The sequence below is a fragment of the Haemaphysalis longicornis genome, unplaced genomic scaffold (assembly GCF_048455015.1).
Source record: "Haemaphysalis longicornis isolate Haplotype H1 unplaced genomic scaffold, Haemaphysalis longicornis Haplotype H1 scaffold_9, whole genome shotgun sequence".
NCBI lineage: Eukaryota > Metazoa > Arthropoda > Arachnida > Ixodida > Ixodidae > Haemaphysalis > Haemaphysalis longicornis.
In genome coordinates, this window is record NW_027526460.1 from 138,077,108 (window position 1) to 138,089,360 (window position 12,253).

General features: G+C 45.1%; 1 protein-coding gene across 2 annotated transcripts in view; it reads left to right on the forward strand.

Moving 5' to 3' along the window:
• Positions 1-12,253, forward strand: part of LOC144152795 (potassium voltage-gated channel subfamily KQT member 1-like) — a 269,224-nt gene that overhangs the window by 128,195 nt on the left and 128,776 nt on the right. For both annotated transcript variants that reach the window (XM_077684256.1, XM_077684258.1), the window contains exons 4-5: positions 1,354-1,529; positions 5,733-5,861. In XM_077684256.1, coding sequence (XP_077540382.1) covers positions 1,354-1,529; positions 5,733-5,861 — 305 coding nt within the window. The remainder of the gene's footprint in view (positions 1-1,353; positions 1,530-5,732; positions 5,862-12,253) is intronic.

Consider the following 12,253-nt stretch of genomic DNA (forward strand, 5'->3'; position numbering starts at 1 on the left):
AATAACTGATGTGACTATGAATGAAAGCATAGTACAATGAAATTAGAGTCTTCAACCCAAAATAAGGACGAACCTTAATTATTATTCGTTATAAATAGCGTTATAAATAACGTTATAAATGACGTTATAAATAGCGGCTTGGAAATTATCTTATAGCTGCCGGAAGATTGAGGAAATCTTCATCATGAATAACTTTGTAAGCCATGTTACGCAACTGGTAGGTTGTGGTTTAGGTTCTTCTTCTGCGTATAAATGTAAGTCAAAAATATCACCCCCACCGAGAACAAGGTAGAGAGCACGGCAGCTTCTCGGTGGTACCCTCCGTGGGCGTTTCCTTTCCTGCGCGTTTTCTTTTTTTACCGGCTTGTGGCTGGAAATAAACTTTCAAAGGAACAAGCCCGTGTGGAATGCACGTTTTTACCGTTTGCCGCCGCCCACTCTCCTTTTGTTCGTTTTCGTTGTTCCGCTAGAGTAAGCGTGCTGGATCTAACAAGCGCGTTACCAAATTTGCGTGCGCACGGGCCGAGAATCTGCACCTGCCATCATCCCTTTTTCCGGCAGGCGCTGGGGTACGGCGTTGAAGGGAATCGTTCCTTTTATATTTTTTTCCTGGATAGAAAATCCTCTTTGCGCGTTCGTTATCATCCGGTTTCGTGACCACTTCTGTATGGGCATAACAAAAAAAACGGGAAGATTGGAGGTGTTTGAAATAAGTGGGGACGTGTTCGCTGAAAAATCTCTCTTTTACATACGTTAACATTAGCAGCCGGGTAATATAACTTCGCTTCGTGTTTTTGCCTTTTTATTGGCTCACACTCTAGAAAAGATGGATTGATTGATTGATTGTAGGGTTTAACGCGCCGACGGAACGCAGGCGATGAGGCGCGCCGTAGTGGAGGGATCCGGATTAATTTTGACCACCTGGATATCTTTAACGTGCGTCGAAATCTCGTATACACGGCCGTTTTTACTTTTCGCCTCCGTCAGAAAAGCGGCCGCCGTGGCCGGGAATCGAACCCACGACCTCGTGCTCAGCAGCGCAACGCCTTAGCCACAGAGCCACCGCGGCGGGTTACATGCTAGAAAAGAAGGCTGCCTTTTGATTTGTAGCTCTTTTATGGTTTCTCTTCCAAAACAGTGCGGATAACCTGAACCTGACAATTGTTTCCTTCAGCAGCTGCCCTTCTAATTGCTTCGACCTATAGTGGTGCTTGAACGAGGTCGATTCAGTGGTGAACGTCGAAAGCTCTCGTATTATTCCACGAGCGAGCAAAGCCAGGTCTTTGGCGCGGCGACTGTGTGTTTGGACAGACAGTGAAGTGACTGTGGAGTTGTCTCCTCGCCCCGTCGCAGACGTGATCGTCATCGTTGCGTCCGTGGTCGTGCTGGCCATGGGCAGCAGCGGCCAGATGTTCGCGGCATCGGCGCTTCGAGGTCTACGGTTCTTCCAGATTCTCCGGATGGTGCGCATGGACAGGCGAGGGGGCACCTGGAAGTTGCTCGGCTCTGTCGTCTACGCGCACCGCCAGGTAGGCACGTGCAGCACCATGCAGCTCGGCCACCCTGTAACCCCCAACACCCTCTGCGCTGGTTTTCGCCTTGTAAATTAGGATGTCGTTCGTAGCTCACTGTCAGCGCATTGCGCACAGGCGAAGCTGAAAAAAGGAGCCATCATAGCGCAGTTTTCTCTTTCAATACGACGGCGTTAGCTTACCTAGTGATCAATAAAAGCCGCCGTCAAGCGTCTCCATCGCTCCTCCTCAAGATGTCACAGCACTGCCCTTCAAGCCTGGATGGATTCTTGTTCTTCGTCTCAAGTGTACAGAAAGAATGACGTTAGTTTGGAGCGTGGTAACGGCATATGGATGCAAATCCAGGTGATATGCATCAGTGTGGTACGTTCTTGAAAGAATTTGAATGTTCTTGTGACAAGGCGCTGTGGATTTCACAATATTGCTTCAACATTAAAAACTTGAAAGTGTTTAAGTAACCTTGGAGCTTTCCATGTTTCTTTACACTTTCAATGTACACTTAGTTCTACCTCTACCAACGGCAGTCCCGCGTCGTTTACAGCGGCTTTCGTTATCTTACTCAGCGACTAGTGCTAGCGGTGCGTTTACTGACGTGTACAGAACCAGTTAACACTAAGCAGTCTCCGTTTGCCGTGAGTGCCCCAGTAAAGGGTTTGTCATTCGTCGTTTAGTATGTGCCTGCAGGATTGTTAAAACCATTTTGTAGAACCTCACTCGCTATCACATGGTTTGAAAAATTACAATTAATGTGGATATACTGGGCTTCACTGATAACGCCTGTAACGCCGAGTATTTGATTTTTTTGACAGAAATTTTATATACCCGAGTGGACCTGTTTCATGTTGCCAGGAGAAAAGATGGGCTTTTTGATAAAAATTTGTACGCCAATAAGCCCCCACTGTTCCCCACTAGTTATTTGCCCAACACAGCTTCTATCTTTGCGTTTGGTGCATTGCCATTTCTTCGATCGCTATTATTTAAAAAAAAACTTTCTTGACTGTAAAGATCTTGTCCCATTAAATTGTTTTCGTTGGCCTTAGTGCATTGTCGAGAGCGAATTTTAAAAAACTATAGTCTTTCTTGGGCTACCTAAACACGAAATTCTTGGTCTGTCTCTCTAAAAATCGATTCACACGCCCGAGCAAAAAAAAAAAAAAATAAAAGAACGTGCAAACGTATGGTTGCACGTGAGTTGTGTATAGGCACAACGGTTCCTATTTGCTACCTTTTCTTCTAAAAACCATCATTATTCAGTGCAAAGAAAACCAGATGCATATTTGAGGCAAAATAGAAATACGCAATCGAGAGGACGGCCGTTCTTTTAGTTAAGAATATATGGTGGGCCGTGCTTTACGATAGCAAATAGACAACAGAGCGTTGAAAATGTTGGCGAAGAAAGGCCAGGCAAAGAAAAACACTAAAACGGGAACTGTTAGCTCAATATATTCTAAGAACAACATAAACAAAATATCCGAAAAGATGGCGCGCGAGCAGTTCGAAGGCGAAAAATTTAATTGCATTGAGCAAAACTTTATTGCATTTATTATGGCAGGAGGAAGAGGGGAAGGGAAGAGCGTTGAGGGAGGGGTAGAGAGGTTACTACAGGCCAGGGGTAGTAGAAGACTGTCGTTTCTCGACATTGACAGCGAAGCAAGGTGGTATACGCGGCCAATACTTCTTTCAGCTGGTCGACAGCAATTACTGCTGTAGGACTGGTAAGCTATATCCAACTGTAGCATCAAGATAAGGTTTGAGCAAATATAAAACCGAGAAGCAGTCGTCACTCTACCGTGAATCTGTGAACAGCAAGTAATTTAATATCCGCCTGAAATTCCGCATCCAATCTCATGGGGCAAGGCGTCCGGGCCCAGTCTTGCGCAATCAATACTCGGAGAACTCTCTGGGTTCGCAAGTGAGGTTGGACTGGCAGCTGTAGTAGTGGACGGCAATTCCTAGAATATTGTGTACAGTTTATCAAGCTAGCAAGGAGAGGCATCTTGCTGCTGGTTATTCTGGCGGCTTGAAAATTTCTCCTCCAAATTTGAAGCGTACCGTGAGAAGCCATCGTCACCTGCTTGTGATGATATGCCGACTTCATATATACAGTGAGATATGAAATGGTAAAGCCGGTCAGGTAGACAAACTCAACATCCAACCGCAGGTTGTTGAGTACTTTCCGCCTATACGTAGCGCTTTCCTTTAAAAGAACGTATACAAGATAAATCTCGAATGCAATATTGGGCAGTGCCAGGGCGTTGTCAGAACTGTTACAAATGACGCTCGCAGGGGATTTCATTAGTGTTGCACGAATAAAGCTGAAATCGAGGTTCTTTCAGAGGCCGACCTAGTCCTTGAAAAGTGTATTATTTGTTTAGAGTAAGTTCTTGAGATTTTAGGAAATCGTGTCATTCTAAAGGTGCAAATACCTCTTTAATCGCCTTTCATGACGTTGTAGAACAAGGGAGCGGTGTATTTTGTTGGCCGTTTACCGGAAATACAAATACCAATAACTTTGCTAGGATTTCCAGTTGCAGAAAGAAGGTTACAAGTGTTTACTGGTGGGCTAGTTGGTATATTTTTTAAGCATGGCGCACAGGAACAGGGCACAAAAGAAGGCAAAAGCATACAACGCGGTTTAAAGACGCTTTGTAAAAACAGCGTTTTATCCGTGTCCCTTTTTTGTGTCCGGTTCCTGTGCTCTGTGCATGAAGAATGCAAAAATAATACCCTACATGCACTTATACATAGTGTGAAAACGCTAACAGCCAGAGACCAGATATGTTAGGTCAACACCTTTGGCAGCCAAAAGTGTTGATGCAAGCATTTCGCATTGCGTCACGGAAGGATCACTGTCTCAGCCACCATTTACTACCCTTATTCAAGAAAGAGGTTATTTTCTGGCCGATTACCTGCACATTTAGTCCTTCCGGTCATGTGACAAAGTATGTTTATAGGTATATTTATTAAAGCAAAGATTAGTTAAAAAACTGCGTAGTGCATCTGTTTACTTCTATAAGATAGATATAGGTGTTAGGTGCGAACATTCACAAGCTAAACGGAAACGCGCAATTACACCAGGAAAAGAGTGGGAAGCGCCACAAGCGCTTACTGTAAACCGAAAACTCCATCTGTTTAAAAATCACGCACATATCCACCCGAAGCCCAAGACTCAGGCACGTATTTTGCACTTAGGACTAGTGCGTATGGAGAGTGGCACATCGTTTTTTTAAACGCCGATAATTTCCTTCTTGTGATGTCTCTTATAGTTAACACCATTTCTTCATTCAAATTAAGATATGGTCCACGCTAAATGTATGGTTAGCTACACACCAAATTGGAAGTGAATGGCCAATATTAAGGAAAAAAGGCGCATTCTACGTCAGGTAGCGTTGGGATGAAAACGTAAGAAATGTCTAATTTCACCTACAAAATGTTTCAATTGGGTTAGAGCTGCAAATATTTTGTTCACTGCATTAACACTTCGAGACGCTATGTTTGCAGAACGTACGATGGAAATCCGAAAAATACTGCAATACAACAAGATCTGTGGTTATTTCCCTCGTAATTGACGAGGTTATAAATTGGTCGACACCTTGTCCTTCACGGTTGACGTTTATCGCTCTAGCTCGTTTGGATGCCGCACTATTCTTCGTAAAGAAAGTCCACAAAAATCTAAAGAAAAAGCTGCTTTTACTAGGCATCGTCTTTTGTTTTGGGGGGGAGGGGAAGAGGGTGCATAGTTCATTATTATCAGCCTGCGACAAATTACCCTGCACCGAAAAACATTTGCTTTCGAGCTACGGCAGGGCCAAGGCTTGTCTCCGCTTACCCTCGTTGCTACAAAGCAGACCTGATCCCGCCCAAATAACCTAAATGCCTTGTGTAAGTATACTTTAGGTTAATTTATAGAAGGCCTTTTTATTAAAGATATTGATTCTTTGTAATTTTCTTCCACTAGCAGCTGCGATACCCTGTAATCGAGTTTTCTATATCGATAATAATGCGGCGCTAGAGTCTGCAGGTCGTGGTTCGTTTTCGTATACACTTGCTTCCTTGCGCAGTAGTTAAGCTTCGCTAATTTAGAGCATTGTTTTCCGAGCTTGGTCGAAGAGGCAGAAAGATGTTTCATAATGTTCTTGAAATACCGCTCTACGCAGCCGTAATACCTGTACTTACACTGGCGCCTTCTGTTCATTGCAGGAGCTCATCACCACATTGTACATTGGATTTCTAGGACTCATCTTTTCTTCATTTCTTGTGTTCCTCGCCGAGAAGGACATAAACCCTGTAAAGTTCGGCAACTATGCTGATGCCCTTTGGTGGGGTGTGGTAAGTGCTGTTCTCCTGAGGATCCTTCTGAAGTTGCAATCTCGTAGTCTTTGTATCTGTGTGCCGCATGAATTAGTTCACAGCAATTTTGTCTGAGTAAAATTGAAGCTTCTTAGCGTTCAGCCTAAATAGTCATACTTTTCGAATACTCCTGTAAAGCAAAATAAAAAAAAATTGGTTGGAACAGGAAATCTTGTTTACGGAAAGACCTCCCGCAAGCCGCAATAAAAATGACAAAAAGTGTGGGCTTCACGTGATAACTGTTCCTATTAGATAAAATTAACATTGAAACACAGTGGAGGTCCGCACTTTGCTCGTTCTTCTTTCTGTAAGCTTGGTAGCTTACAGAAACACCGAACACAGAGACACCGAAGAAAAAAATGCAAAAGAAAACGGGAAAACAAGACATGAAAGTAAAACATATCGGACTACCCGTTATCGACACGTTCCCGGCTAAGAGCTAGTTTTAGCTGACCGTTTTCCACGGTCCGCTCTGCTCCGATAGCGAGCGGGAGCGCCATTGTGCATGCGTGGCGCGCCTGGCCGCGAACGGAATTGGCTCCGGTTTCGCTGAGCGCGCAGCCGGTACCGCAGCGGACCGTCGAAGACGGTCAGGTAAAACTCTAATATGGAGTTTTAGCTGACGGTTTTTGACGGTCCGCTCCGGTACCGGCGGCCAGCTCAGCGCAACCGAAGCCAAGCTGTTCGCCGCCAAGCGCGCTACGCATGCTCAATAGCGAGTTTAGCTGACCGTTTTTCACTATCCGCTCCGCTCCGATAGCAAGCGGGAGCGCCATTGCGCATGCGTGGCGCGCTTGGCCGCGAACGGCATTGGCTCCGGTCGCGCTGACCCTGCCGCCGATACCGGAGCGGACCGTCGAAAACGGTTTGCTAAAACTATCCAATGGCGCGCCCGCTTGCTATCGAGTAGAGCGGACCGTGAAAAACAGTAAGCTAAAACTCGCTAATGTAATTCTGTATTTGCGTGTGCAGAGAGTTTTAGCTGACTGCTTTCGACGGTCCGCTCCGGTACCGGCGGCTCGCTCAGCACAACCGGAGCCAATGCCATGCGCGGCCAAGCGCGTCACGCATGCGCAATCGTGCTCCCGCTTGCTATCGGAGCGAAGCGGACCATGAAAAACGGTCAGCTAAAAATCGCTATCATGGTTGCACTGCTCCCCCAACCGCTCATTCACCTTCACCTTGATTATATCGCGTGTAAGCGTGCCTGAACGTCTGCCCACTACCCGGCTGCTCTCAAATGAAAGCTTCCAAGCGCTTGCGCCGCAGTGGATGGCATGGTACCCATCCGCTTTCTTTTTAAGTGCGAATAAGCGACCCCAAACCATCCACCGCCTGCGTCGGCGGCGGCGGCGGCGTCGGCGTCCGCAGTGCTCCTCTATAAAGAAACAGCATCCGGCGCCAGGTTTCGATCCGCGACTTTGCGGCCGCAGCGCGACGCTCTACCGACCAAGCCACGGACGCGACGGTGATATCAGTGTTAGTGACGCCCCTTATATCTTTAACGCATTCAAACTACGTCGTCAGCGGCGTGCGTTGGCGACTCAGCGGCGTTATAGCGGCTTGATAACTGCGTGGTGTTCACGTGATACTACAAACCCGATGGAAGAGATGGAAGAGAAGGCGGCGAGGGGGTGGGCTGCGGGGGCCGAGCGCAAGCGCCGCAAGCGGGCCGACAACCGTGCATTCGCACTTTCACATTCTCCCCCTCGGGGAAATGCGGGGGAATTTTTTTGTAATAGTGTCGTGGTCCCTTAAACGGTAATTAAAACATATCATGGTTTGGCCAGGATTTTTTTTTGCAAGAAGTTATGGGCAAGTCATGCCCAACGCCTTTGATGCAATCTACGGACGACGTAGTGTTTAGTTGGTTAGAAATCTTTTTTTCCGTACTTGTGATTTTGCAGCAGAAGGGAGGTAGCTTCTTTGGTACAAAAAAAAAAAAACAACAACATATGAATGCCCGCTTCACCGCTGTCGTTGTTATGTTAGTCTAACAAGGTAAATGTGCGGGACGACAGCCCCTTTGTTTTCTGGCCTTTATTTGGTGGATCGAGTTAATAGCCGGCTCACACCAACGTTCCTCACACCCTCCAGTGACTCACACCCTCCGGTTAACAGCCGCTGGGATGACTTGATTTTAGCTTGAAGGGAAATACTGCGCATCCTCCTGGTCAATTTACATAGCGCTGCCTTAAAAAATGAGTATAAATAACTGGTACATGTTCTTAGTCAAGTGGAGTAACTGACGGCTTAGGGTCTGCTAAAAAAGAACAATCAGACAGACCAATTTTCTATCTACATCTTCAAAAGCAGAAACTACGTCCTACTCGCAACATGATTACTTGAGTGCTTGAAAACTTCTGCCAAAAAGTGCTTTGTTGTCGTTCTAATCGTCCTTTTTTATATGTAGTACGTGCCGTACGTACAATCATGCCAGCGTCCGGGCTCCCACATCGTCGAAAGGCGGCGGCGCAATCATAAACGGCAAAAACTCCGGCGAGATTTTTTTTTCTTTCCTTCATTCTTCTTTTTTCCTGGCTTCTTTATTCCTATTTCTGATCCTTTATGTTCTTTTTCTCTCCTTTTCCCTCTGCGCTCTTTTCTTTCTCTTTTTCTATCTCTCCCAGACTTTCCTTTTCTTAGTGACATTTCTTTTTTTCTTTTTTCACGCTTTGTCCCGTCGAACTGTAGGAACGGTTCACTAATACTGGGTTCCGATAAGCGTGTGATCCGATAAGCGTCCTCTTACCACCATTTGGACTCGGCTGGCACTTGGGACGAGAGCAAAGGTGGAAGTAATCTCTGCAGAATCTGGCGCCGGGATCGAAGCTCTCACAATCAATCTTTTCCTGGAAACTCAGAACACCTTCAAGCTTAAACGACCCAAGAAAATTACCAGAGAACGCCTGCCTACGGGTTCTAGAGCGCGTCTTTCTGAACGTAGTGCCAGAGGCAAGTTGATGGGAGGAGATCAGTGATGGAGCGCTGTGCGGCAAAGACACGAACGAAGAGGCGCGAACGAAGCATTTCCTTTAGGTGTGGTTTTCTGAACCACCCAGTCTGTTTTTTTCTTCGCTTCGGGACCACTCCCGAACACCCGTGCTTCACCCGGCAAAGCACGCGGTAGTTCTTCGCTTTCAGCCATTTTTGCTAGTCTTGCACTGCGTTGTTTGATGCCAGAAATGATGTTTATCTGACAGGGACACGCAATGATAGGCCCCGTTAGAAAAGCACTCAAAAGAAGCTCCAATGGCGGCTCCGTCATTGTTATTTTTTTAAAGATAAGCTTTATAATTACCCGCGTGATTTAGTGGAACGTAACTCGTAAACCTTATAATTTAGGAATTGGAATCAAACATCGTAGCGTTGGATTTTAATGATACGCATCATCAACACATTATTTATGCAGTTTTCGCTTGGAGATGTGCTGTGATGTACAAATTACGATCCTTCTCAGGACCTAATTTGAGCGTGCTGACGTGAACAGCGCAATAAATCTTCGCGGGGTTATCTAAGAGTGTTGGGTAAAACCACCCGCCAAGCCGACTTTAGCGCTGTTTTTTGCATTTTTGTCGCATTTTTTCTCAAGTAGAATCTATGTCGTACTCATCGTTTTGATATGAACATTGCTCACATTTTTTGAATAATTATAGAGATCAAATGTCTCGGGTGCGCGTATGCGCCACACTGGCGAAGCAGTAACTCTGGGGTTCGGGCTTCTTTCTTGTGATGCTTTGAAGAGGCTGGGAAGCAATATTTTAGTGCACGAGCGTGCGGCAATTTGCTGCTGGAAGTTGGCATTGCATCTTGCTCCCTGGCCATTTCGAAGCTCTTGTAACGGCTTCATAAAAAGCGAAGCCATACTATCCGACTCAATCCTAAGACGACCAGACAGAGTATGAAATGAGTCACGTAAAATTAAAAAAAATTATCTGCGTGGTTATTCTTTCTTTAAAAACTTTCATTATAAACGCCTTTTATATTTTGCGAAGTGTACGCGAACAACTGCATAAGCTAAAATAACTTTCAGCTTGCAATATGAAGCTATAGATAAGAACAAACCACGACCAACTATTAAAGTTGGTCGTGGGACGAACATGAAGCAGACGGAGAAGGCTCTAAGATTCTCAAAGATTTTTTGCACAAACACTGCTGCTCACTGCAGTGCCAAGTACGTATGCTGACCTGAAACCTTCGAGAGACTCTTACTGAGAAACAGTCGGTTCCTTTTGCGGAATGTGGTCACTATCTTCTGCGACTGAAATTATGGCGAGCAAATAGACCGCTGTGTTAACGAGTGATTGAGATAGCTTACGGCAATTCATTCGAGGGTGATGAATTATCGGACCTATGGAGGGGTTCCTTTTCCGTGATTAGAGACTCCTGCATCAACCAATACATTCCTGCAATTTCATCTACGGTATGGCCAGCGACATAAAGATCTGCAAAAGATTTGCATGCGAGCTTACTTGCGATTGCTCACTGTGATTGCGAATAAGAGCCTCCTGATTCCGGCAAGAGCACTGCGAGGTTACACTGGCGGGCGAAAGGGCGAAGGGATAGGCCTGCTGAAAGCACTCGCATGGTTGGACATATACATCTGCGTTACATGAAGGACTACAATGTGGTGGAGTTAAAAAAAAAGAAAACGTGGATGTGCCGGTACTTTCTTTGGCTCAGCGCGCATATGGGCGGATGGTGTTGAACATTTACGAAAATAAAGCGGTGTAAGTTTTGAACTAACAGTTTCGAATTGTATTAGTTCTCAATAACTTGGTTTACTGTGTTCTTAGGTTGTGAATAAGAGTTTGTGTGAAACATTCCCATTTGTTTTTGCGCGACACTGTCGCGGTTAAGAGCCCAAGCGTGTAGAGCTTTGCGTTCAGGAATCCCCGGTTGCTTAGTCATAAACGTGGATCTCTTGAGAAACAGTTCTTCGGGCACAGTATTTTTGGTGCTTTGAGGAATTAGCTCTACGAAGCTCTTTAGACGTCTCGGAATCGACTTGACGTGTAATTTAATTTCAGGCAGTAGCTCCGGGTATTGCTTTGGCTCTCGTAGCAAAGCCGTATATTTATGGGTATATGGTTTGTTGGCACCGGAAGCATTACCGGCGTAGTTAAACAATTTCACTTCTGCGTTTACGCGTCCACCTGCGTGCACCTCGCCTTTTGCGTGTGCTTCACAGTTGACAGGAGCTACGGTGAAACGTCTCCGTCTTTTCTCCGCATTTCGCCCTAGATTAAACGGCGCTGTTTCAGAATTGCGCTTGTCACCTGAGTGGAAGCGAACGGTCTTCTATGTCGTAAGAAGAGCAATCATTGCCTCTCTCCTTACGTTGAATGAAGCTGGGTCACTGCCCCCCATACAATAGAGTGCAGGCCCGCCCATCTCGTAAACTAGTGAGGAATAAAAATCACCGTCTTGGTGACAGCCGGGATCCCTAGTATCGTTTCAGCGCTAGTGACAAGCGGGATGAAACGGGGCTGTCACCGGTTAGAAGAAAACCACCTGCCCCATTGCTCCCTAGCGAACTCAATACTTATCACGCTCTTCGATCCGCGTCAAGCGTTATTTCGCGATCAAACGCCACTTTTCCAAATAAAAAGCGGAAATAAATAACTCTACCCTTTGCAATAATGGATGTTATCCATTTAATCTTTGAAGTCGCTGTATAGTTCACAGTATTAAACTCTTGCTCATTCTAATTTGATTACTTCTGCACTTAGTTCAACTAACTGATAAGAAGGAACGATTCTTCCGATATAATGCCTACTATATATAACTACAGACGATGAGGGATGGATATATACATTTTATTGTTACAACGTACACATCATAATAAGCAGATGCAGTGTTAATGATATCAGGTCGCAGGCAAAGCCTCGGGTACAAAGTAAAATACTTTGCTTCGATACGATACTGTCTGTGTGGATCCAAAGATATTCCAATATTAATTGTAGTGTTATGAGTGCTTATTGTCTTCCTTTTCTAGGTGAAGTGGTGATAAAGTTTTATTAAGGGCAAACGTACCAGCTAGGTATCTGAAATACAAAATTATAAGGCCATTCAAATTTCCAATGCTAGTAGATAAAGCGTCCACATTAGCATTATAAGCCATTACAGACTTTTTAAGAGAACAATGGTGGTAAGAGCAGTGTTGTTCTTTTATAAATTACGTGTGCTAAAACTGAGCACGAAGCGTTGAAAATCGTAAGGTAATTGTTTGGTATTGCAGTGCAGAAGACATGCTGTGTGACATAAAAAGAAACTTTGGGCGACAGCAGTAGAATTGAAGGACTTGCTTCTGTAAAAATGTCGATTAATGAAATTAAAACTATCTTCTGTTTGGGTATGTTCAAATATAC